Genomic DNA, 22,912 nt, shown 5'->3' with positions numbered 1-22,912 from the left:
ATTTGAGAATCCGTAAACTTAAGCTACTAAACACATAACATGACGAGAACAAGAAGTTGTAGTGGGGTTGGGCGAAACTGGACTACCACACATTATTGGAAATGGGCTCTAGACTCTTGTGGCCCGACGTTGGCAGTAACAGAACAGGCCCGCTTTATGGTGCGCTGCCCAATCTCTTGCTTCCCACGTGGAATGCCATTCGCTCCTGTCCATCGCAGTAGGTGGAAGCTGATCCTGTTTTCTTTTATCTGCTTCCGAAGACTGAAACTAGTGTAGTGTTTATCGGATATGAGTTCGCTGAGAATTTCACTTGGGGTTGGGGCTGCCACTCCCAGAACGCGCCGCTCCATCAAAATATCACCCCATAAATGTCAAACAAGAGAACAAGTCTCCAAATCTATCTTCCCCCATACCCCAAAAATCCCTTCTCCTCAGCACGAACTGGAATTGAAGGAGAACCGAACTTCGTTGGGCAGAAGAGAAGCAGTTGGTTGCGGATTCCTGTATGGCCTTGCCAACGCTCTCCTGCAGCCGCTGCCTGCAGCTGCTTCAGCTGCTGAAGGCACACCATGTGAATTCACGGTAGCTCCTTCGGGGCTTGCCTTCTGCGATAAAGTTGTGGGGACAGGCCCGGAGGCCGTAAAAGGACAGCTAATCAAGGTATGTGTCGAATCGCTTTTACCCTTTTAATCCCCAGCGAATTCTTGCTAAATATGCATAGTTGATGTTGAACTGTGTGAAATGACAAATTGGTAGGCACATTACGTTGGAAAATTAGAGAGCGGAAAGGTGTTCGACAGCAGCTACAATAGGGGGAAGCCGTTAACCTTCCGAGTTGGGGTTGGTGAGGTATGGAGTTTTGAAGTTGAATCATATGACTGGAATTGGAATAGTAGCGATTGATGTAAAATGTTCAGGTTATAAAAGGTTGGGATGAAGGTATTCTTGGGGGCGGTGGAGTTCCTGCAATGCTTCCAGGTATGGAGTTTTGAAGTTGAATAATATGATTGGAATTGGAATGAAATTTGGGTGAGGCTTGTTGGTTTGTAAGTTTGTACTGTTATTTGATTGTGAAGGAGGGAAGCGGGTGCTAAAGCTTCCTCCGGAACTTGGGTATGGCGCAAGAGGTGCTGGGTGCAGAGGAGGTAAACTTGAAGCTTGGAATTTTGAGTGTTGTAGTTTTGAAGAAGCTGATCCTGATAATGGTTTTTGTTTGTGTTTGGTTTGATCACGGCAGGGTCTTGTATCATTCCCCCAAACTCGGTTCTCGTATTTGATGTGGAGTTCATTGGGAAGGCATGACATCGAAACTCCACTCTACAGTCCCCTTTCACTTCCAAATATCCTTCCTTTTTTTTTTAATTCACATGCTTCCTTTTCCCCCTCTTATTCACTCTTCTCTTCACTTGTGAATTCTATTTGCCCTTTACCTCTCATTCTTATTTTTCACTTTTGCTATTTGTTGCCTGTGCAATGGCTCCTTTCCACCGACTTTCTTTTCTAAAAAAGAAAAACAACACACGAACAAAATTTCGGAACTTGTACTTTTAGTCTTCCCTCTCTACCAACAAGTGCTCGAGTGGACTTTAAAAAATAAATACAAAAGCAAGTGATTGAGTTACATATATCAACCTACGTTATGAGCAGCTAAAATATGAAGTTTTAATCTCTCTCTTTTTTTCCTTTCTTTTTGAGATTATGAAGTTTTAGTTTTATATTTAGAATTAAATCGAGCATTTATATATCAAAACTATTTGTTTAACCAAGATTTTTTATTTGAAAACATTTAACTAAAATTTAAGTCCAATTAAGGAGGTTGGGTTGCCAACTTGAGTATATCTAACTACAGTGGTTGACTAAAAAAAGATGTTAGTGTCGGTTTTGATTTTGAAACTCAATTTATTTTTCTTAAACATATAGAATCTTTTTAGTGTAGGCAAAATAGGTGTACAACTTGAATAAGAGAGAGCCGTCGAAAAATTAATTTGAAAATAGTTTCTTTTTTGAAATAATTTAGCATTAATTGATACCTGTTTCAAACTTCTCCAATTCTTCAGATCGGAGATTCAAACTTTTTGTATGTCTAATTTGTTGCACCAAAAAAAATATCACAATATATTCTTTTATTAGGTCATGTGCAAGAATACGTTAGAGCTATAAATTTAAAAAATAACCATTAAAATACGTTTTTAATAATGATAAAAAGACTGATAGTTTCAAATAGTCCCAAAATATGAAACAAATCATTAAACTAACGCGTATTGTGTGTGTATGGCACATTCAAAAAAGAAAAAATATATATATATATATATATATATATTATGGGTTTAGTCCAACAAAATCTCAAAATATTAGGCAATTCCGAAGCGAAGGGGCGTTTTGGGCATTTAGAAAGTTGAGAGGTCCATAAGAAAGAGAAACCCTAAAATTGGTGGGCAGAGGCAGACGCAGACGCAGCCAGAGCAAAACAGAGCGCGGGGAGGGGACTCATCGGAGAGAAGAACAAGAAATATGGCGAAGTCCATGAGATCCAAGAGAGAGAAGAGGCTGAGAGCTATCAGGAGAGAGATGGTTGAACCCTTCTACGACAATAAAGACGCTGCCAAGCTCGCTGCTCAACAGGCTGCTCTTGCTGCACCTAAGCTTCCTGTGCGTCCCTCTCCTTTCACCTCCGATGCCTCTACCACCGACGTTGCGCCAGCATCTACTTCCACCACTTCCCACGCTCCTATGGCTATGGGTACCCCCTTAATTCCGTCTATTACCCGCACAACTTTTTTTTTTCCTCTCCATTCTTCATTATTTAGGTTATGACTTTCATTGTAGTGTTTCTTATGTTATGGAAATTTTACTCAACCCATGCCAAATCTTTTCTTTTTCGTTTTTTTTGGATGAAACTTGTATATATCAACAAAAAGGCGAAAACAACCTAAGGGTTGGGGGTAACCCCCTCCCGGAAAAGGCTACCGAAATGCTTTTACTCCGTGCTTATTACTTTGTGTAGTCATAAGAAAGAGAGAGCGAGAGAGCTGCCCTCTGAATAAATCTCATGCTATTCACAATCTTCACGTTGTTACCTGATATGTTGAGGCTTCATGTCGATCAATTCTTCATGAATTAATCCCTACATTCTTAGCGCCCAGATGTCCAATTTTTGTTTTGCACAACTTTATCCAAGAGAGAAATTAGGTGATGGAGGAATGTTGCCCAACTTCAGTATGTATTAATTATGTTCCCTTTTCCATGAAGATGAAGATCAAACTATTTTGGTGAAATTTCGTTTATGGAGTCTAAACTTGCTTTTTTTTTTTTTTTGAACTCAACTCTAAGGTAGATGAATGCATTTTTTTCAATCTTCTTATATAAGCCGTATTTGTTGTTCAATTTTTATTTAAGCGTTAGCTTACTTCTTTCTCGTAATTATTCTTTACCCGTTAATTTTTTGGCCATGAGTTTAACTGTTTAAGTGACAGATGAGTAGAAATCAGGATCATATTTTTAAACTTTTCCAGTTAGAAATATCCAAGTTTGTCAGTGACTTATTTTTATTGGAGAGTTCTATATGTTTTTCCTATCCCTACTATTAAATGTAACTAGAGATCGCCTATGACCTATGAATAATACTCCCTCGTTTTAAAGCCTTTTACTTTCTGATTATGATCCTACTGTTTGTTAACTTATGAAAAAGAAACTTATGCTAAACCTATTGCTAGGTATTTTATCGTGCTTTATTGTGTGGAGATGTGAGATTGGGCTTTGATTTTAAAATTTTAGAAGAGGTACTTTGCTGTCAATCATGTTACCAAGCTCTACATTAACTCTCCAATGGGTTTTTTGAGTTGGAATCTGCCACAGGTCTTTTCAACTCCAATACTGACTACTGCAGAAAACAGTAAAATAATAAACCTTGAATGAGTTGAAACTATTAGTTTGAACTACCAAATAGTCATTTTCTGGAAAAAGGAACGTAATGACTTTTGTTTGCATGAATTTCAACCAATAATGGAATTATAGTATCAACCAAAGTGCAATACAACTGTTCTCTTTTCTGCTGGTGCTGCAGATGGATTTATGGAACCAGGCCCTCATTTCTTTGTAATTGTCTGTTACAGATGTGGAGTTGGATGATCCCAGTCAAAGCATGAAGATGAAGCCTGTTGGTGGAATTGGAAAGAAATCCGGAAGAAAATTCAAGGTTGGTAAGGCCAAGCGCCGGGGTAAGTGCAGGATCAAGAGGAACCGCCACATTTAATCCCTGGTAGATATATCCCGTGGCCAGTAGAAATAGATGGAAAGTCCGATGGAATGGTTATGATATTGTATTTTATTTTAGTGTCATTTGTCACTATTGAAATTTTGGAGTAGGCCAAGTCCAGAGATATAATCTTTTTTGACTCGAAGGTAATTGGCCTGTTAACTCACGTCTCTACGTGACTAGCCTTTGCCCTCGAAGCTGCTGCGGCTATTTTTAATTTGAGTTAAATTTTGAATTATATGCTTACCCGATTATAATCTTTGTGTTTACAATCTGGCTTTGTGTATACTTGATTGATTGGTGCAATTAAATATGGCAAATGGTTGGAGTTCGTTCCCAGTATGGATGATATGCTGCTATAGAAAGTAACAAAGTTGGCCAAAAGTTAACATAACAATATGAGTGAAATGAAATGTATAAAGACGCCCTTCCTTTGGAGACATTTGGTCATTGTTTTCCAGAGTTTCAACCCATTACATCAGATATCGATGCTATTGGTTTGGCTGGAAGGTTTGACGAGTTCAACAAGAAAATAACAAAAGCATAACTGCGGATTCTGATGATAATTTATTTATTTGTACATGACATGACGATTTAAGTTCTGATTTTTCAAGATAACAAAAAGTAGTGGTAGTTTGATGTTTTGGCGTTTTGCATCCAACGGTAAAGTGATTTGGGTTAGTCGCATCTTAATTCTTATCTACTTTGGCTGGGAAGCGAAGTAGTCAAACTCTCCCTCCCTTTACGTCTTCATTTTCCGTTTCCTTTTCCTAAATGCCCGCTCTGAGTTGGTCAATCCTCTCCTCTTGTCTTTTGTTTTTTTCACTAGGAAAAATTCATTTTTCTCTATATATATATATAGGGTTGGGGATTTTTTTCCCAACCCCGTAACTCGTTGGTAAAATGACTGCGAGAGATTAAAAGAAAAGATAAAAACATCCTTGCCCTAAAATAAAATATATTTTTTATTAATTAAAAGCACTTTCACTAATTTAAGATTTGTGTTGAAGAAATGAGGTGTGAAAAAACAAAACTTTAAAAGTTCAAAGTTTGAGATTTGAATCCTCATTTCCACGTCAAATAAAATACATATTACCTTATTTAAGATTAAAATTTCAACCTTCGTTTCTATAGAAGTGTCCTAAAATAAAAGAAAAATTTTCACCTTACCCCTCCTACCACTTTGTTTCAACTTTTAACAAAAGAAAAAAGGTCCATTTGAGCCTAACTCAACTAGTTAATATATGTAGCGCAGACTAAAGGTGTGTGTTTGAACCATAACTTATATATTGTTGTTCTAAAAAGAAAAAACAAAAGAAAAAACATTTCATTGTTATGAACGTTGAAAACTCTTGCAACTATCGAGACTTATCATTTTCTTAAAAAAAAAAAAAAAAAAAGAGCCATGATATATATATTTTTTCTTTTTTTAGTTCAAAAGCCAGGATGTTAATATTATAGTAGAAGTTTTACAAGATTTCCGTATGGTGTGTTTTTAACTATGTATTTCTGCTAATAATATAATTTTATAAAATAATTGGGCCCAACCCAACCGGCCCCTGCATTAATTAAATCTATTGATTACCGCTTTCACTTTCCTCAAAAACAATATATCAAAAAATATAATAAATTTATTTGGTTCGACCAACTTTAGATATTGATTTTTTTTCTCCCTTCTTTCGCATCAAGTAATTTAATTAATCAACATCGTGGTGTAGACTTCGTAACTATTTTTTCATTTAATATCCTCCATAATTTCTTGTTCTAAGCCATTCCTTTACTTGGTCAAAATATTATAATAGGTTAACGAATTTAATTTCATAATGTATTAAACTGGAGAGCAACAGAAATTTAATTAAGAAAAACTAAAAGTTCAATTCTATTTATATATAAACTATTAAAATTAAAAGTTTGTTAACCGGTTTAAGTTTAGATTGATAAATTAATTGTTTTTTAAGTACAATAAATTAATTGTTAAGAGATTGGTTAAATTGAGCATATTTTAACAATTCCAATATATTCAATTCTATAACCCTACCCCAACTTGCATACAATAATTCAACCCCAACCCTTGGCATTCTAATCTTTTAATTCATTGACTTTTATAAATATATATCATGCATGTTTCTAAATCGGTGGATATATATTAAAAACAATCACCGAAGTCTTATTATTATTTATAAAATTTGTTTTAATTCATCGATGAAAGGAGAGAGGGAGAGAAGATCAAAATTAAAGATTTTGTTTAGAGAAATAACAAAAAAACTAAATATAGGATTTTTTTTTGTTTAGTGAAAATAAACATATAGTATAGTAATAGTGGACGTGGAATTAGTGAAAATATTAAGGATATAAAAGAAGTATCGGGTTTTAATTAATAAGTAGCCTACGGATTAGGATATTTCGTGAAAAGTAAAACAAAAAAGCAAAACCAAAAAAAAAAAAAAAAAAAAAGGGTGTATCACTCATCATATTCATGACGTTTCCTTTAAGTTTACTTAGAATTAGATAGATAGAGAAATATTTATGTATATAAAAAAGAAAAAAAAGTGTTGGAGTATCGAGTCTCCCCTCCCCCCTAATAGAAGCAAAACCAAACCAAGTCTTCCTCCCTCTTCTCGTTGCCTTCCACAATTCTCTCTCACTTCTGAACCAACTCCAAACTTCTCTCTGTTCTATTCCATTCCCATTTCCCATTCGTCTTCTTTCCTTGTTTGAAGTTGGAAGTTGGAATCTGGTCCAAGTCCATGGGTTCTCTCTCCTTGCTCTCCCTGCTGTGGCTTGCGCTTCTCCCGCTCCGTCTGGACGCCCGTTTCGTGGTGGAGAAGAGCAGCATCAGCGTTCTGTCTCCCAGCTCTCTGAAGTCGAAGCACGACGCTGCCATAGCCAACTTTGGGATTCCCGACTACGGTGGATTTATCGTCGGCTCTCTCTTCTATCCTCAGAGAGGTGCTTTCGGGTGTCTCCCCTTTCAGGGCGACAGGCCTTTCAAGTCTAACACCCCTCGCCCTACCGTCCTTCTCCTCGATCGTGGAGGTAACTGCTCCCCTTCCCTCCACAATTTAACATAATCAAAACACAGATCCATATTTCATTCATTTACATTTAACCCAATGCATCTGCCCACCACATTTCTCCAACCAAATATTTTATTTTTGTTTTCCTTATCCGAACGCGAATTATGGATCATGATACCTTTTTCATCCTTACAATAACATCATTTATAGGGCCCCGAAACTTTGACTTTCAACTTTCAGATTATTGCTATTGCTCTGTTTCTTTTTCTTAATTTTCCTTTTTCCCGTTCTGCCTCTTGCCTCTTGAACGTTTAATTTGTATTTATCTAAATCAGGCCTAAACTCAATGATATGATTCCTACAATCAAATATGCTACGTCCCACTCTCAAATTTCTGTGAACGATATTTTGATTAGAGGGTAAACGATGTTCTGATTTCAACTTCCTCTGTTTTTTTCTCTGTTGTTGTTGATATTTCTATTGTCAGATTGCTACTTTGCCTTGAAAGTATGGAATGCTCAACAGGCAGGAGCAGCTGTAGTTTTAGTAATGGACAGTATTGAGGAGTCTCTAATAACAATGGATTCACCCGAAGACAGCACCGAAGCAGATGCTTACATTGATAAAATACGAATCCCTTCTGCTTTCATAGAGAAATCCTTGGGGACTAGCCTGAAAGAGGCAGTGAGAAATGGTGAAGACGTTGTGATCAGATTAGACTGGAGAGAGTCGGTTCCCCATCCTGACAACCGAGTGGAGTATGAGTTTTGGACCAACAGCAACGATGAATGTGGCACCCGGTGTGATGAGCAGATGGATTTTGTGAAGAATTTTAAGGGTCATGCTCAGATTCTTGAGAAGGGAGGTTACACTCAGTTCACACCACACTATATTACTTGGTACTGCCCGGAGGCGTTCAGATTTAGCAACCAATGCAAGTCCCAATGTATTAACCATGGCAGGTACTGTGCACCAGATCCAGAGCTGGATTTTGGAGTTGGGTATCAAGGGAGAGATGTTGTGTATGAAAATCTCAGACAGCTTTGTGTGCATCGAGTTTCCAACGAGACCAACCGCTCCTGGGTTTGGTGGGATTTTGTTACAGATTTTCACGTTAGATGCTCCATGAAGGAGAAGAGATATAGCAAACAATGTGCTGAGGATGTCATGAAGTCTCTCAGTAAGTAATCAACTTTTATCATATGCCTGCTTTTAACTAGAAAATAGAAATAAAGAGCAAATTAATGGAAATACTATAACAAAAGATACCTTTCTAATTCTTTGTATTCTGAGTGATGCAGATCTCCCAGTTGACAAGATTAATGAATGCATGGGCGATCCTGAAGCTGATATGGACAATCAGGTGCTAAAAATTGAGCAAGAAATGCAGGTAATCGAAATAATCTCTACCTTACTTTTTTTTGGTGTTTTATAATATCAAATCACTGCGGATCATTCTGGAGTTTCAAGCATTGATGTTCTGCACTACTTCAGTTTTAATCATTGCTAACAGAATCACATTCGTGATTTCAGATTGGCCATGGGTCTCGGGGTGATGTTACAATCTTACCCACATTAGTGATTAATGACGTTCAGTACCGAGGTTTGCTATCTAGCAGTTCTTTAATTATTTCAACTTGTAAGTGTTTTGTTTGAAGAATTTCAAGTCTTTTTTGAACCTTTTGGGCTCGAAGGGAAACTGGACAGAACTGCTGTGCTGAAGGCCATCTGTTCAGGATTCAAGGAAACTGAGGAACCTCCTATTTGTTTAACTTCAGGTTTGATATATACATATTTACTCAATTCCCTGTCCAAGATTGTTATAGTCCTCTTCATCTTGAGATAGTAATTTTTCTCACCTCCAATTGTTTTGATGTCACCCGTAATCAGATATTGAAACTGATGAATGCCTTGAAAGGAACGGTGGTTGTTGGCAGCTCACACAACAGAACATAACTGCATGCAAGGTACAGATGCAAATTTCTCTACATTTTTAAAAGTTATCTTCCTAATTTTTTCTAGTTTCTATTTTTGGTTTAGATATTATAAGATAGAACTTTCAAATTGAAAAGAACATGGAACTTTTCTTTAATTTTAGGACTGTTGTAGGAAACTGGTTAACTGAAAATGAAAAACTCTATGAAAGACGCCCAATTTCCTAAAACCTAAAGTGAAGATAAAAGAATTTCTATATATGGTTTAAAGCTCTGTTCTGAGGTTTGCGATTGCATCTTAAATTAATGATTAGTTACTGATTTGATCAGGATACATTTAGGGGACGAGTTTGTGAGTGCCCTGTTGTTAACGGTGTTCAGTATAAAGGAGATGGTTACACATCTTGTGAAGGTATTCCCTTATATCTGTTCCACAAACGAAAATTATCTTTACAATTCAATGACAGCAAATAGCATTTTGTGCCTGGAGTAATTAAACAAACTGATGTACTATTTATGGTAGATCTTAATTGTTCATTTCTTATGGAGTGGCAATTTACTTCCTTTGATTTGAAAGAACTTGTGAGTGTTTATCCAAGTTGATATAATTATTCCATTTGTTGCTGATTTTTACAGCATATGGACCTGCAAGGTGCACGATTAACAATGGCGGTTGCTGGTCAGAAACTAAAGATGGATTAACTGCCACAGCTTGCTCAGTTTAGCGCTCTTCCCATCATAATCCGTCAACTTTAGAAGCGTTGTCTTATTTACCACTCACCATTATCTAACCTTACAATTTCTTTCTTATATTTTTATGCAAAGTAGAATTCAGATATAAGTGGTTGTAAGTGTCCATCTGGATTCAAAGGTGATGGCCAAAATTGCGAAGGTTCATTCTAAAACCAGAACTGTAAACTTCCTTTATGAATTTTCAGAGTGCTTTATCAGAATCTAAGGTTTTCATGCAAAACCCAGATGTTGATGAATGCAAGGAGCGTCTTGCTTGTCAGTGCGATGGCTGTAGCTGCAAGAACACTTGGGGTGGATACCAATGCAAGTGTAGTGGTAACAGAGTATACATGAAAGACCAAGATACTTGTATCGGTAAGCACGTACCTAGCTTTTCATTTATCCTAATTGAAAATCATGAACTCAGGAATAACCTTGAACATGATCTTTGTTTATGATGCTTCAAGATGCAAATAGATAGCTGGTGAAATCCCTCTTGTTGAGAGCTGATGTAGAAGAAGGGATCCAATCCAATTAAAATATTGTTGTCGTTCAATGAAATGTTAGAAATGATCAATATTTGAGGGATAGAATCTACGTTTATCAGACAGATCTGAATAATTTAGAATGAATAGGCAGTTATCGAGATCCATGTCAATTACACTCTCCAACATGATTAGGAGGGAGGGGATGGTACAGAGGTTTCATGGATGTTGTTGTAATGTTGACGTGTGAAATACTCATTTGTTGCTTGTTCAGAAAAAAGTGGATCAGGAGTTGGAATGTTCCTGGTTTTTCTGGTGCTGGTAGTGGTTGTTGGAGCGGGATTAGCCGGTTACGTGTTCTACAAATATAGGCTGCGGGTATGTTCCTTCAAACATCGTAATTCCTAATAATGACAATGACCAATTGACCACTCAGTCTCTGAGAGTCTTGGGTTGGTTAACAAACGTCAAATTTGATGTCCCTTCCCTGATAATAATAATTTAATTTAGTAAACCTTATGTGTTCTGCATCTCCCAGTCTTACATGGATTCGGAGATTATGTCGATCATGTCGCAGTACATGCCATTAGACAGCCAGAACAAGGTCGAAGCCCACAGTGAATCTGAGCCGCTAAGACAAGGCACAGTGTAACGAGGTAGTAAAGTAATAATGTGTTGGACAAGGTCTGGTTTGGTGTTTGTTTTTGTATCTTTGCTGAAATAAATTTGTGTTTGGGCAGGCAGGTTGGAGAGATGAAAAAGGAGTAACAGCAGAGAGAGAGAGGGCAGGAACAGGATGGAGAATTATAGTGATACATAGATTATGAACTCGGCTCTTCTAGTCATGGTAGCTTGGCTTGGCTTGTGGAGTTATTTTTCTTAAGATGACTATGATGTTTGTTGTATGTAAATACCATTGTTGAGGGACGTGAATGTAGATTAATAAATCGAAATTTAATGATGCATTTATGTAGTCGAGGCAGGCTACCAAGCAAACTCAAAAGGATTGTATGAGAATGTAGTAAGGGAATGGCATAAATTTGAAGTTGCATTTCAACATATAATTTTGAAGATGAAGAGCTTAATTTCTTTATGTGAAACAAACCCCAAATGGAAGTGGCCTGGGCCTGGGGCAGCACTCACTCTGATCATTCTAACTCCAAACCAATTAATTTTAGTTCACCCAGAAAATGATAACATGTACTTTATCCCTTCAACTTGAACTCTGCTATATTTTGGGTACTAAGTATCCCATTATTTCTTCGGCACTTGAGTATCTCATCAACACTGTTAGATTTAGATCATAGTTCTAATACCACTTGACATAGCTAGGTTGTCCGCTTTAAAAAATGTGTGACTGTGAGATAGATTAGAAAGAATCAATAATAACAGATATTATCCAAAGTATTACTCTATGCTTGCCACACTTTGTGTTTTTGACAAGGATGAAAGAGATAAAAAGGAAGAAAGGGGAGGGATCTTGCTTTAAAAAAAGAAAAAAAAAAAACAAATAGCTATTGAATTTTTTGGTATGCTAATACTTTTTTTTCTTTCTCATATTTATCTCTAAGAAATTTTTCTCTCTAAAATTTTTATATTTAATATTTACTATTATTTGTCTCTCTCTCTCGATTTTTCTGTATTATTATTATTAATTTTTCTAACAGATCAGTTTCACGTCTCTCTCTCAAAATTTAATATTTTTGATAACTTTATTCTCTCTACAATTTCGTCTTTTATAACTTTTATTTCTCTTCATAACTATTTTTTCCTCCGAAAATTATATATCTTATTTTCTCGTTCAATTTTCTTTCACTATAGCTTATAGCTTTTTATTTATCTCTGTATTTATTTATTTTCTTTAAAAATTATATTTTTAATCTTGTTTTTATCTCTAAATTTGTTTCCACGGTAATTTTTCTCTTTTTTTCTATTTTTTTTCTTTAACATATATTTTCCTCTCGACTTTTTTCTTTTTCTCTAAATTTTTTCTCTTTTTGCCCTTAACTTTTATTTCACTATTTTTTTTAAAAAAAATATTTTTATTTATCTCTTTAAAATGTATCTTCCAAAATTTATTTACATCTCTCTACACTTGTATTTTCATGTCTCTGGATTGGACTCAAAAAATAGGGAATGCATGTCCCGACCCGATCTCTGATTCCATTTTTTAAATAATTAATATATATTTATTACACTTTTTTTATACTTAAATTCTAACAATAATTAAAAACAATTATAAACTCGATAATTTTTTTCGAGAACATCTCTTGAACCAAAAAAACGGTGAAAACGAAGATTAAAAATTTTCACTAGCACAAAAATGCGGGAGAGTATCCTCACTCGCACCCACATCGTTATCATCTCTACTCTACATAGAGTTTTCTCTCTCTAACATGTATTTTCAATTCTCTGACTTTTAAAAAAAAAAACAAAAAAGGGTTATCAATTCTTGTTTTTAAAAACAAAAACCAAAAACCAAAAAAAAAAGAGAAAAAAAACAACAAACAAAAAACAGAAATGGGTACTTAAAGTTGATGAAGGGAGTAGATACGTAGGTAGTTGGAATAAATTAATGTGGTATATTTATTATATATTAATATAAGTGTGAGTTTTGTGAGGAAAACATGTCCGGGCAGGCATTGGAACAACAGCTTTTCGGTTGGATAAATCTGTTTTAACTCGCTGAATTATGCTCCGATTTGCCACGGAGCTTTGATGAAAAGATAAAAATAATAGCAGTATAGACCCGCAGGCCGAAATATAGCGATTAGCGAAGAAACAAGCAAGGAGAAGAGCTAATTCTAATTTCTAAGAAGAAGGCCCGCCTCGGGGGATGTTGCTATTCGTTGTCTCTATCATCGGGAGAAATCGCGATCCTGCTCACTCCTGATCTTAGGTTTCACTTTTGTTCTTCCCTCTTTTCGTCTTTGATCTCTATCTTTCCCTCTTCTACTTTCTTCAACTCTCTCTATTTCCCTTCTCAAATTTCTTGCAACAAGTTTTATCGTTACCTCCTCTTCTTCCGTCGTTAACGCCTCGTCGAGCAAACTCCCTAGACTGCTGCCCGATGGAAAACGGAGGAGGTATTTCTTTCTTAATTTTATGCGCCTGATCTCTAAATATCCACATTTTTCTAGGTTGAGCTTTCAGAACATCTTACTGGACCCTCTCTTTGCGCTCCTTTTCCTTTCCACCACTGCTTTTCTGTTGTCATTGTTGCTGTTTGTATGGGTTCTTCTACTTATAGTTTGGTTCTATCTATCTACTTCGGAATTTATCGTATTTTGTGTTTTACTATCTCGCGTGAGTTTTAATTCTCTGGTCCTACGAGTGGCGTGATAAATGACATTTTCTCTTATACAATTGTATCCTGAAGGTATATCTCGTTTCCCCTTCCACCATTAGGTGTCTTATCAATGGGAGCAGTGACTGGGAGAACGAAATTCGTTTCTTCTCCATTCATGGGAGGAGACCCCGTTCTAAATATATGGGACGTTGTATGAAAAACATCAGGTCATCTCTGAGTTCCTTCAGAGGTGAAATTAATGGTGGATTTGAAGTGGATCTGAATTTTCCTTCATCAATAATGGATTCTAATGCGATCATGGGCGTAGAGCCATGCCTTGGCATGGAATTTGAATCTCATGAAGATGCATATTCATTCTATAAAGACTACGCCAAGAGTATGGGGTTTGGAACTGCCAAATTAAGCAGCCGTCGTTCCAGAGCATCCAAGGAATTTATTGATGCTAAATTTTCATGCATAAGATATGGCAATAAGCAACAGTCTGATGATGCTATCAACCCACGACCTTCACCAAAAATTGGTTGTAAAGCGAGCATGCATGTCAAGAGAAGACAGAATGGGAAGTGGTATGTTTATAGTTTTGTAAAGGATCATAATCACGAGCTTTTACCATCTCAAGTTCATCTTTTTAGAAGCCACCGTAATATCGATCCACTCAAGAATGATGTCCGAATTCGGAGACGGAAGAATTTAGCTGCTATGTCTAAGCTGTTCAGTGCTTACCAAAATGTTGATTGTTTAGAAAGCTATGTGAGAAACCAGCATGATAAAGGCCGCACTTTGGTTCTAGAATCAGGGGATGCACAGATTTTGCTTGAACTTTTTATGCATATGCAAGAAGAAAATCCAAAATTCTTTTATGCAGTTGATTTGAATGAAGAGCATCAGTTGCGCAATGTGTTCTGGGTTGACGGCAAAGGAATGGAAGATTATGCACACTTTGGAGATGTAGTTTCACTTGACACCACGTATTTCACAAACAAGTATAAACTTCCATTAGTTCTTTTTATAGGAGTGAACCATCATATTCAACCTACTTTACTTGGTTGTGCATTGATTGCAGATGAGACAGTTTACACATTTCTTTGGTTAATACAAACATGGTTTATAGCAATGGGAGAACGAGCTCCGAAGGTGATACTCACCGACCAAAATAACTCTATTAAAGCAGTCATTGAGGCAGTTCTTCCTGGGACACGTCATTACTTTTGTCTGTGGTATATTTTGGAGAGGATTCCGAAAGCTCTCGAGTTTTTAAGCATGTGGCATGAGACTTTTATGGAGAAGTTCAAGAAGTGCATTTTTAAGTCATGGACGAAGGAGCAGTTTGAAAAGAGGTGGCAGAAATTGCTCGATAGATTTAATCTTAGAGAAGTTGAGTGGATGCAATATTTGTATGATGATCGTGCTTATTGGGTGCCTGCTTTTGCAAGAGATGTATCTTTTGCTGGCTTATGCACATCTTTGCGCATGGAAAGTTTGAACTCTTGTTTTGACAAATACGTTCAGATGGAAACATCCTTGACAGAGTTTATAGAGCGATACAGAGACATTCTTGAGGAGCGATATGAGGAAGAAGCAAAGTCAAATTTTGATGCTTGGCATGAAACACCTGAGTTGAAGTCTCCATCTCCTTTTGAGAAACAAATGTCACTAGTATATACTCATGAAATCTTTAAAAAATTCCAAATGGAGGTTTTGGGAGCTGCTGCATGTCATCTTAAGAAAGAAACTGAAGATGAAACTACTACAACATACACTGTCAAAGACTTTGAAGATGGTCAGAATTATGTAATTGAATGCAGTGACTCAAAATCAGATATATACTGCTCCTGTCGTTCATTTGAGTATAAAGGTTTTCTCTGTAGACATGCCATTATTGTGCTCCAAATGTCTGGCATTTTCAGTATACCATCCAAATATATATTGCAGCGTTGGACTAACACTGCTATGAGCATGAATCCAATTAACGAAAAGTTGGATGAGGTTCAATGTAAGGTCCGTCGTTTTAATGATCTTTGTCGAAGAGCTATAATATTGGGCGAAGAAGGGTCTCTGTCTCAGGAGAGTTATGACATTGCACTTTCTGCAATTAATGAAGCTTTGAAACAATGTGCAACTGTACATAGTTCTGTGGAAAGTGATGTGAGGCCTGACACCTCAGCCATTCTTGTTTTCGGTATTGAGGATGACAACCAATGCAGCAACTTAGCTGTTGATAATGCTCCTGATCTCAAAGTTATAAATACAAAAAAAAGTTCTAAGAGAGCAGGTTCGAGCAAGGAATCTGCAGTCAATGAAAACAACAAAAATGGAAAGGTGAGCATTGTACTCTTTAATACGATGACACAAATTGTCTTAATTCTGATGCATTTCTTACTCTACATTAGGGATTCATTTAAATTGGCTTAATGTACCTGGCAGGTACCTCAACTGTTGGATACAAATGCCAGATCCCAGGATGACTTCAATCAAATGGTAAGCTGTAATGCTGGCAAGAATTATCTTCATAAGCAGGTTTTGATTAGAACCAGGTTTTTTTTTTTTTTTTTTTGAAAAAAATAGTTCGTATGAAATATTCTGTCTTGGAAGGCTTCTATTTGAATATTGTTGAACTGAAAAAATTCACGGTCCAATTGGATTTGAGGTTTTCAAGCACGAAGTACATCTAGTGGTCTAAAGAGCATGTGTCTCAGAACTGATTGATACTATATGCTTATTTTGGTGGAAGAAACAATTTCATTGATGGTAAGAAAAGCGTGTATTAGAATTTCGGTTTCTTCGATGATGTTCTAAACTAAGGTATTGGAAGTGCCAATTTTGACCTGATTAGAATTGGTCAGATAGAAAAATGGATTGAGCTTAGGCTGTGAAACGAAACCGTTCAAAGGAAAGTCTGCAAAACCTTGATATTACCCCACTCTAAACAAGGAAAGAATTTGACAGTCAGCCAGCATGGTATGCTTTTGTAATATTTCTCCATTTCTAAGTCCCCTTTTCACATTTGCTTCTAATCTATTGAATACTTGGATTTCCTCATTTTTGGCTAAGGTTGCTATTTTCGTGGCAATATTATCACTCTCAATAATTGTTACTCTATGAGTACAAGTAACGTTCTCCACTTGATTTCAATCAAGTTTGGCACGACTTTCTGCTTCCTGGAAGAGAAGCAAGCTAAAGTTTATCATACCAACTTTGTAAAATTACCCTATTAAATCATATAGATATGGTAGATTGAGCGTGGCATATTTTGGATATTTTATTGCATCCTCATTTTTGGTAGAAGGGTAGGCTGTTTTGCTAAACGGTCTTCTTCATCTTCTTGAATATTTGGTTTGAGAGGCACAGAAGGTTGTTTCAGGGCAAGGGATGAATCTGGGGATAAATATGGTCTGACACTCACTTCGGTAACCTTTGGGTTCCTTTTGTTATTCGTTTAGTGATTTTCCGCTTGGCTTGTCTTCTGCATGCCTCTCCTTTCTGTTTTTTCATCTATCCCAATGTGAAAGTGGTTTTCCGATCAAAATAAAAGTATAACCTATTTTCAGTTACTTATTTATTGGTTTTTCCTACCACTCAATGTTAAATTAATTATTAGGATAAGGAAGGAAAAGTGGCTAATCTCTAACAGCTTGATATTATAGGAGAAAGAAGTTTGATATTGACATGTAAGGAATTTAGATATTGCGCTGAAGCCGACAGCTTATCTTTCTGCTGTACAATAACAAACTCGAGCCCAACGTTTCTTCTTATCCTTCCAAAAGGAAAGGCTGGACGTACGTGGCTCGACAAAAATTGGGTAGGACACAATGGTGTTGGTAGGACTATTTGGTCATTCTGCCACCATGTATCCTCCCCCCTCCCCCCAAATTAATAATATCTGATTTTTGTTTTGTTTCTTTTGAGAATGGATACGTTGCATTGAGTCGCAGTTCTGTAATATTGATTGATGTTGTTTTGGTGTGTGTGTTTTGTAGCAGGATTTAAGTAATGTCCGGCCAATCCAATTGCAGATATCATCGGCGCAATTTCATAACATGGTGCCCACACTGCTTCATAATGTGACATCAACACAGTTCCATAGCATGCCTTCTGCACATTTGCATGAGAATCGTCTTCCTCCTTGACCTGTCGTAGTAATCTCTGTAAATATTTACACCTTATATAAACTACTTGACAATCAATATCTGCAAAATCATGTAATCGTCTTGAAGATGCCAGATGCAGATGATGGTGCGGCCGCCAGGCTCAAGTATGAACAGTTTTTGTTATTCCAACTTGTGTCTGTAGCCTGTTTGGTTGCATAATTCTCTATATTTCTCTTCCTCCTTATTCTTTTTAAATTTGAAAGTATAAAAAGTTGGGATGCTTTTTCAAGTATGATAAAATAAATCCATCCGGATCCGGCATTTAAGTGAGTATGAAATCCTGTCAAAGAAAAAGATAGACAAGAATGCAGTCTATTATTTGGACAAATTCTTTCCACCCGTACTACATTTTCTTGTTGCATTGCTAATAAGATGTCAACTAAACATGCATTTTTGTTGTACAATCTGACAAAGTTCACCGATTATTATTATATATATTTTTTTCAATCTTCAATTTCTCTCTTCTCTTCCATCCCCAAATCAATATTGAGTTTCATATTAAAAATATATAACTTAAAGTAATTTATTTTTATTATAATTTTAATAAATATAAAAATAATATCTGGAATATTATCTATTCACGTCTCTTCAATCGCCACTGAACTATGCTTATTTTGACTCCAGATTAACACTCCTTTAAAGTTTCTACTAAAAATTTGAAAGCAATTTGATATTTTTCTTTCAATAAAATAAACTATTTGATAATTATTTATGGTTGTGTGCAACAGATGAATTTTATTTATGTATTTCTGTCCCGTGTTCTTTTTGTTTTTAGTACAACATATAGCAGTTGGTCAAACTAACAACCTCTTAATTTGAGATATATGTTAATTACCGCTGAGCTATGCTCGTTTTGGCTCTCATATTCTTAAATATGAAGTATGGTATAATAATGAAATTAAAAACATAAAGAATTATTTGTAAAGTAATCTGTGAATATATTATATATATATGGCCAAAACGAGTATGATTAGTAATTGACATATATCGCTAACCATGAAGTTGTGAATTCGATAGATCATCACACATATTGTACTAAAAAAAATAAAAATATATATTATATATGACACAAGAAAAGGGTAGTATAGTATTTTATGATTTCGTCAAAGAGTCAGTATCTTCTAAATATCCTTTCTTCAAAAAAAAAAAAAAAAAAAAAAAAAACGGGAAAAGAAAGTATATCCGTGCATCCTTGACAAAGAAGGGACATTCTTGAGTCTCCATTTTCATTTCTAACAGTAAGAGTAGCGTAAGCGTAGCGCGGACAGAGAAGAGAGCAGGAAGAAGGGGCAGTGGTCGTCATCTCCGGAAGCTATGGCTAATGTCTCACAAATCTTCATTTACCCAATCAAATCATGCCGCGCTATTTCAGTTCCCCAAGCACCTCTTACTCCTACTGGTAAAACTTCCTTATCTATTCCTCTTAACCCTTTACTGAATTTATTAGTTCCTTCGCTGGAAACTTCTCCAGGAGGATGCTGTAGAAATCTAAATTTTTGTTCGTATTACGGTTCTATGGCGTCAACTAGCTCGAAACTAGCATTTGTAAACGAGACTTACTTGCTTTTCGTTTTTGTAACCCGCGGGGTGCCCAGGATTTCGGTGGGACCGTCAATGGTTGATTGTGAACTCTAAAGGAAGAGCATACACTCAGAGGGTTGAACCTAAGCTGGCTCTGGTCGAGGTAGAGCTGTCAAACGACGCATTATCTGAGGATTGGGAGCCTTCTGAAACCTCATTTCTAGGTATAACTCATTTTGTTTCTATTTCTGTTTGATAAATGACTGAAATTGTGGATTTTCTTTTGTTGTCATATCTTACTGCATGAATGTGAAACTTTATCATCCTGAAAACGTTGGGGATGGAATCATGCATTCTCAACTGTCATCATTGGTCCGTGCCTGTTGTGTTGTATAGATTTGCTACTTTCTCTATCCTTCGATGTAAACATTGAATTCATCTCACTTCGCAGTCATAAAAGCACCTGGAATGGATGTCTTGAAGGTTCCCCTGCGTCAACAGCGGGAAAAGGCAGATGGTGTCTCTGTCTGGGAATGGTCTGGTGCTGCACTGGATGAGGGAGATGCTCCATCAAAGTGGTTCTCAGATTATCTTGGGAAACCCAGTCGTTTGGTTCGCTTTGATGCAGGTTAGTAGAAGTTCATTGTGGTAAATCCTGTAATATATAACTGGGAGTGTCATTCAGTCGCTTAGTGGTTGTTTAATAAAGGAATGATTCAGTATATTAAAAGGATCAATGGGCTTGGTTTTGGTTTAGTATAAGCGTCCTGAATGGCTCACGTCATAACCAGTCAAATCTCGGAGCATCATGTTCAACTTACTTGGTTGCTTTGTCCTCTTCAGGTTCACAATCAAGGAAAGTGGATCCTAATTATGGTCCTGGACATCGAATCATGTTTTCTGACGAGTTTCCATACATGTTGATATCTCAGGTTTACAAACTATTAGAGCAGTTGGAAGTGTATTTGTCCTTGTCTTTAAGAGCGTGCATCTGAGTCCAAGTTCTCTTGCAGGGATCTCTGGATGCCTTGAATAAAGTTCTCCAAAAACCTGTGTCAGTTAACCGCTTTAGACCAAAGTATGGCTCATCTTTTTTTAAATATCCAAAGTTCCATTACAGTATGGGCCCTACTGCCCATTCAGTCATTCTTAAGTCGTCTCCTTGAGAATGCGACAATAGTAGTCTGATATATGATCAATTTAATACTTTTATGTGTTTACTCTTTCTTGTTTTCTTTTCTACTAGCATTCTCGTTGATGGCTGTGAACCATTCTCTGAGGATTTGTGGACAGAAATCAGAATAGACAAGTTCATTTTTCAGGGTGTTAGGCTATGCGCCCGTTGCAAGGTATTGAGTTGTCATGCCAAAATATTCTATTTGATTTGGGACTTCTTTGTTAGTTTTCTGTAATAACTTCCTACCTGTCGAAGGGCGGTTGTCCCCTCTTAGTTCATCTTAGTTTTAAAAACTATATAAACAAAAAAACAGAATTTTAAGTTCTCTCTCTAATTTGCCCGGCTAGATTTTATAAATTGAAAAAATTATATATACAAAAGGTTATGACGTAAAGTTTTGCCCCTTCGAAAATTTCTGGCTTTGCCTTGCACCTGCCCGGGGTTAAAGCAGTGGTAAAAAGAAAGGAAAAACTTTTGTCTGTGATTTACACCCCACATGCTTATAGTTTTGAGAGAATTTCTGCTTTAGCGTGCCCTTGCATATTGTATATGATAAGGGGTAATAAAGAAATATCATGGTAGAAAGGAATGCACTTTTTGTATAAGGAAGGGCGTGTACGAAAGAAGATATGTGTTATCATTGAGCTAAATAGTAAATTGTATAAACTTTGAGTTATTGGTATAAGATTTCTTTTTTTCTTTTTTTTTTGACAGTTGCGATACGTCATGTGTTTCTTTCACCTGTTTGTACAAAATTAGCATCTGAAAATGACTCTTTTGTCTTCAGGTACCTTCAATAAACCAAGAGACTGGAATTGCAGAACCTGAGCTGAGTGAAACTCTGCAGCATTTCAGATCAGATAAAGTCCTGCGTCCAAACCGTAAACAGAAGGGACAAGTAAGAACTGAATCTGAGACTGGGACACACGTATTTTTATTTCTATTGTAAAATGCTTCACAAAAGAACATTTTTTTTGTATGGTTTGCCAGGTTTTCTTTGGCCAGAATTTGGTTTGGAAGAATTTAGCAGCTGATGGGAAAGGAAAAGTGATAAAAGTGGGAGATAAAGTCGACATTCTGGGGAAGGTTTCGTCTGCAGCGGAAGCAGTAGCTTGAATACCGTAAGATTACTAATTATAAAATACTTATAATAAAGCAAATGCTACTGGGTTTCCTCTGCGTCTGTGACAATAAATATGAATAATATTTCAAGTTTCAACAAATAAAAGGGTACCGTATCGTATTGCATCTACATTCTACATATAGGTTGTTTCATTCTTTTATGCTGCGTGTTTAATAAAATGTAAAAAGTTCTCTCCCCTTCAAAATTTTATTATGCATTTATACTAATCGAACGTGGAGGATCCTCTGTTTGGAATATGGATGCATGGATTTTAGAAAATGAAAACTATTATAATACACATTGATATTGAACACCCGTCATTAAACCTACCTTGTTTCCTGTGAATCGTAACTCATCCCATGAACCGTCCCATTCTTGCCATTCTTACCATATTTGATTGTCTAGGAAACTTGTAAGATACTAAATTCTAGGTAGGAGTCTTGAATCCATTTTATTCAACTTGTTTAATCTCTCTTTTTTTAATTGTCTCTAATGATCACTATGTCAATCCATGATGATTCATAATACTTAAAATTTTGTGATTCTAAAGTGGTTGTAAATGGATAATTTTGAGTATAGTTGATATGGTACCTATAACCTTCCTCGTGGTTAAAGGTCTAATCTCCTATGACTCCACATTTGTTTAACTATAAAAATGTTTTAAAAGTTCTTTCATGAGGCGGTTCAAATGTCAATATTAGCATAATTTAAATGGTTGACAATTTAGACATTTGCTTCTTTCTTTTATGAGTTTTAGTTCGATTTTTTTTAACTCTTGATATAATATAATTAAAAAAAAGTAGTAGTTCAAATGAAAGATAATAAATACTAAAATAAAAGTCATATATTAGTTGTATTTCCTTAACTTGCCTCATGTCAAAGTTTTATGTTGCCTAAATTATTAATAGAGAATTAGCTTAGGGGTATTTAGAACCTTTTTCGAAACTTCCAGAAGTGTAATTACTAATATTTTAATAATAATTATTTTATTTTAGGAGATGAAAAATTTTAATAAGTAAAATTTAATTGAAGTTAAATTTATATAAAAAGAAAAAATATTGCAACAAAAATCATGTGGGAGTTGGAGTTGGACGATTCTAGATTGACAAGAAGCGTATAAAATCACCCTGAAATAGGTATATGCCTTTTCTAGAATAGATAACATAGCAACGTGGGATCCTCAACATACCTTAATGTTTCATTCCCTAGA

The 22,912-nt window shown here is 36.0% G+C and overlaps 5 protein-coding genes across 12 annotated transcripts; all 5 read left to right on the top strand.

The window, feature by feature from the left end:
- The first annotated feature begins 167 nt into the window (after positions 1-167).
- FKBP13 (FK506-binding protein 13) lies at positions 168-1,538 on the top strand. Its single transcript, XM_022290848.2, has 5 exons — positions 168-660; positions 757-849; positions 918-978; positions 1,077-1,145; positions 1,238-1,538. The coding sequence occupies exons 1-5, from the start codon at positions 289-291 to the stop codon at positions 1,300-1,302; spliced, it is 660 nt and encodes a 219-aa protein (XP_022146540.1). The 5' UTR covers positions 168-288; the 3' UTR covers positions 1,303-1,538.
- A 782-nt stretch (positions 1,539-2,320) lies between these two features.
- On the top strand, positions 2,321-4,512 carry LOC111015735 (uncharacterized). Its single transcript, XM_022290849.2, has 2 exons — positions 2,321-2,740; positions 4,113-4,512. The coding sequence occupies exons 1-2, from the start codon at positions 2,512-2,514 to the stop codon at positions 4,250-4,252; spliced, it is 369 nt and encodes a 122-aa protein (XP_022146541.1). The 5' UTR covers positions 2,321-2,511; the 3' UTR covers positions 4,253-4,512.
- Positions 4,513-6,808: 2,296 nt separating this feature from the next.
- LOC111015858 (vacuolar-sorting receptor 6) lies at positions 6,809-11,388 on the top strand. 2 transcript variants are annotated; one of them, XM_088125783.1, is made up of 13 exons: positions 6,809-7,291; positions 7,760-8,452; positions 8,574-8,662; positions 8,806-8,875; positions 8,967-9,050; positions 9,163-9,239; positions 9,537-9,618; positions 9,843-9,925; positions 10,035-10,098; positions 10,185-10,313; positions 10,698-10,801; positions 10,962-11,079; positions 11,168-11,388. In XM_088125783.1, the coding sequence occupies exons 1-12, from the start codon at positions 7,003-7,005 to the stop codon at positions 11,073-11,075; spliced, it is 1,878 nt and encodes a 625-aa protein (XP_087981909.1). In that variant the 5' UTR covers positions 6,809-7,002; the 3' UTR covers positions 11,076-11,079; positions 11,168-11,388. The 2 variants fall into 2 exon arrangements, with proteins under 2 accessions (XP_087981909.1, XP_022146726.1); XM_022291034.2 differs by having other exon boundaries at positions 11,164-11,388.
- A 1,669-nt stretch (positions 11,389-13,057) lies between these two features.
- Positions 13,058-18,113, top strand: FRS4 (FAR1-related sequence 4). Of its 7 annotated transcripts, none has more exons than XM_088122959.1 (4): positions 13,058-13,322; positions 13,832-16,052; positions 16,158-16,250; positions 17,711-18,113. In XM_088122959.1, exons 2-4 carry the CDS (start codon positions 13,914-13,916, stop codon positions 17,858-17,860), a joined length of 2,382 nt encoding a protein of 793 aa, XP_087979085.1. In that variant the 5' UTR covers positions 13,058-13,322; positions 13,832-13,913; the 3' UTR covers positions 17,861-18,113. The 7 variants fall into 7 exon arrangements, with proteins under 7 accessions (XP_087979085.1, XP_087979082.1, XP_087979086.1 ...); XM_088122956.1 differs by having other exon boundaries at positions 13,803-16,052; XM_088122960.1 differs by having other exon boundaries at positions 13,058-13,509; positions 13,803-16,052; positions 17,714-18,113.
- A 957-nt stretch (positions 18,114-19,070) lies between these two features.
- LOC111015854 (uncharacterized) lies at positions 19,071-21,831 on the top strand. Its single transcript, XM_022291026.2, has 8 exons — positions 19,071-19,280; positions 19,477-19,626; positions 19,854-20,030; positions 20,246-20,334; positions 20,416-20,480; positions 20,649-20,751; positions 21,367-21,477; positions 21,570-21,831. Exons 1-8 carry the CDS (start codon positions 19,196-19,198, stop codon positions 21,693-21,695), a joined length of 906 nt encoding a protein of 301 aa, XP_022146718.1. The 5' UTR covers positions 19,071-19,195; the 3' UTR covers positions 21,696-21,831.
- The last annotated feature ends 1,081 nt before the right edge of the window (positions 21,832-22,912 follow it).

This window comes from Momordica charantia (genome assembly GCF_013281855.1).
Source record: "Momordica charantia cultivar OHB3-1 chromosome 1 unlocalized genomic scaffold, Mcharantia_2.0 BLBB01000001.1, whole genome shotgun sequence".
Taxonomy (NCBI): domain Eukaryota; kingdom Viridiplantae; phylum Streptophyta; class Magnoliopsida; order Cucurbitales; family Cucurbitaceae; genus Momordica; species Momordica charantia.
This window is presented reverse-complemented; position numbering and strand designations above follow the sequence as displayed.

Bases quoted from the DNA above. Each gene is read 5' to 3' on its own strand.
- LOC111015858 (XM_088125783.1), top strand. From the start codon at position 7,003: ATGGGTTCTCTCTCCTTGCTCTCCCTGCTGTGGCTTGCGCTTCTCCCG. The intron at 8,663-8,805 runs GTAATCGAAATA...TCGTGATTTCAG, and splicing joins AAATTGAGCAAGAAATGCAG to ATTGGCCATGGGTCTCGGGG. The intron at 8,876-8,966 runs GTTTGCTATCTA...TTGGGCTCGAAG, and splicing joins TAATGACGTTCAGTACCGAG to GGAAACTGGACAGAACTGCT.
- LOC111015735 (XM_022290849.2), top strand. From the start codon at position 2,512: ATGGCGAAGTCCATGAGATCCAAGAGAGAGAAGAGGCTGAGAGCTATC. The intron at 2,741-4,112 runs GTACCCCCTTAA...TGTCTGTTACAG, and splicing joins CCACGCTCCTATGGCTATGG to ATGTGGAGTTGGATGATCCC.
- FRS4 (XM_088122959.1), top strand. From the start codon at position 13,914: ATGGGACGTTGTATGAAAAACATCAGGTCATCTCTGAGTTCCTTCAGA. The intron at 16,053-16,157 runs GTGAGCATTGTA...TGTACCTGGCAG, and splicing joins AAAACAACAAAAATGGAAAG to GTACCTCAACTGTTGGATAC. The intron at 16,251-17,710 runs GTTTTGATTAGA...TGTGTTTTGTAG, and splicing joins AGAATTATCTTCATAAGCAG to CAGGATTTAAGTAATGTCCG.
- FKBP13 (XM_022290848.2), top strand. From the start codon at position 289: ATGAGTTCGCTGAGAATTTCACTTGGGGTTGGGGCTGCCACTCCCAGA. The intron at 661-756 runs GTATGTGTCGAA...ACAAATTGGTAG, and splicing joins TAAAAGGACAGCTAATCAAG to GCACATTACGTTGGAAAATT. The intron at 850-917 runs GTATGGAGTTTT...TAAAATGTTCAG, and splicing joins TCCGAGTTGGGGTTGGTGAG to GTTATAAAAGGTTGGGATGA.
- LOC111015854 (XM_022291026.2), top strand. From the start codon at position 19,196: ATGGCTAATGTCTCACAAATCTTCATTTACCCAATCAAATCATGCCGC. The intron at 20,031-20,245 runs GTTAGTAGAAGT...TGTCCTCTTCAG, and splicing joins TTTGGTTCGCTTTGATGCAG to GTTCACAATCAAGGAAAGTG. The intron at 20,752-21,366 runs GTATTGAGTTGT...TTTTGTCTTCAG, and splicing joins GGCTATGCGCCCGTTGCAAG to GTACCTTCAATAAACCAAGA.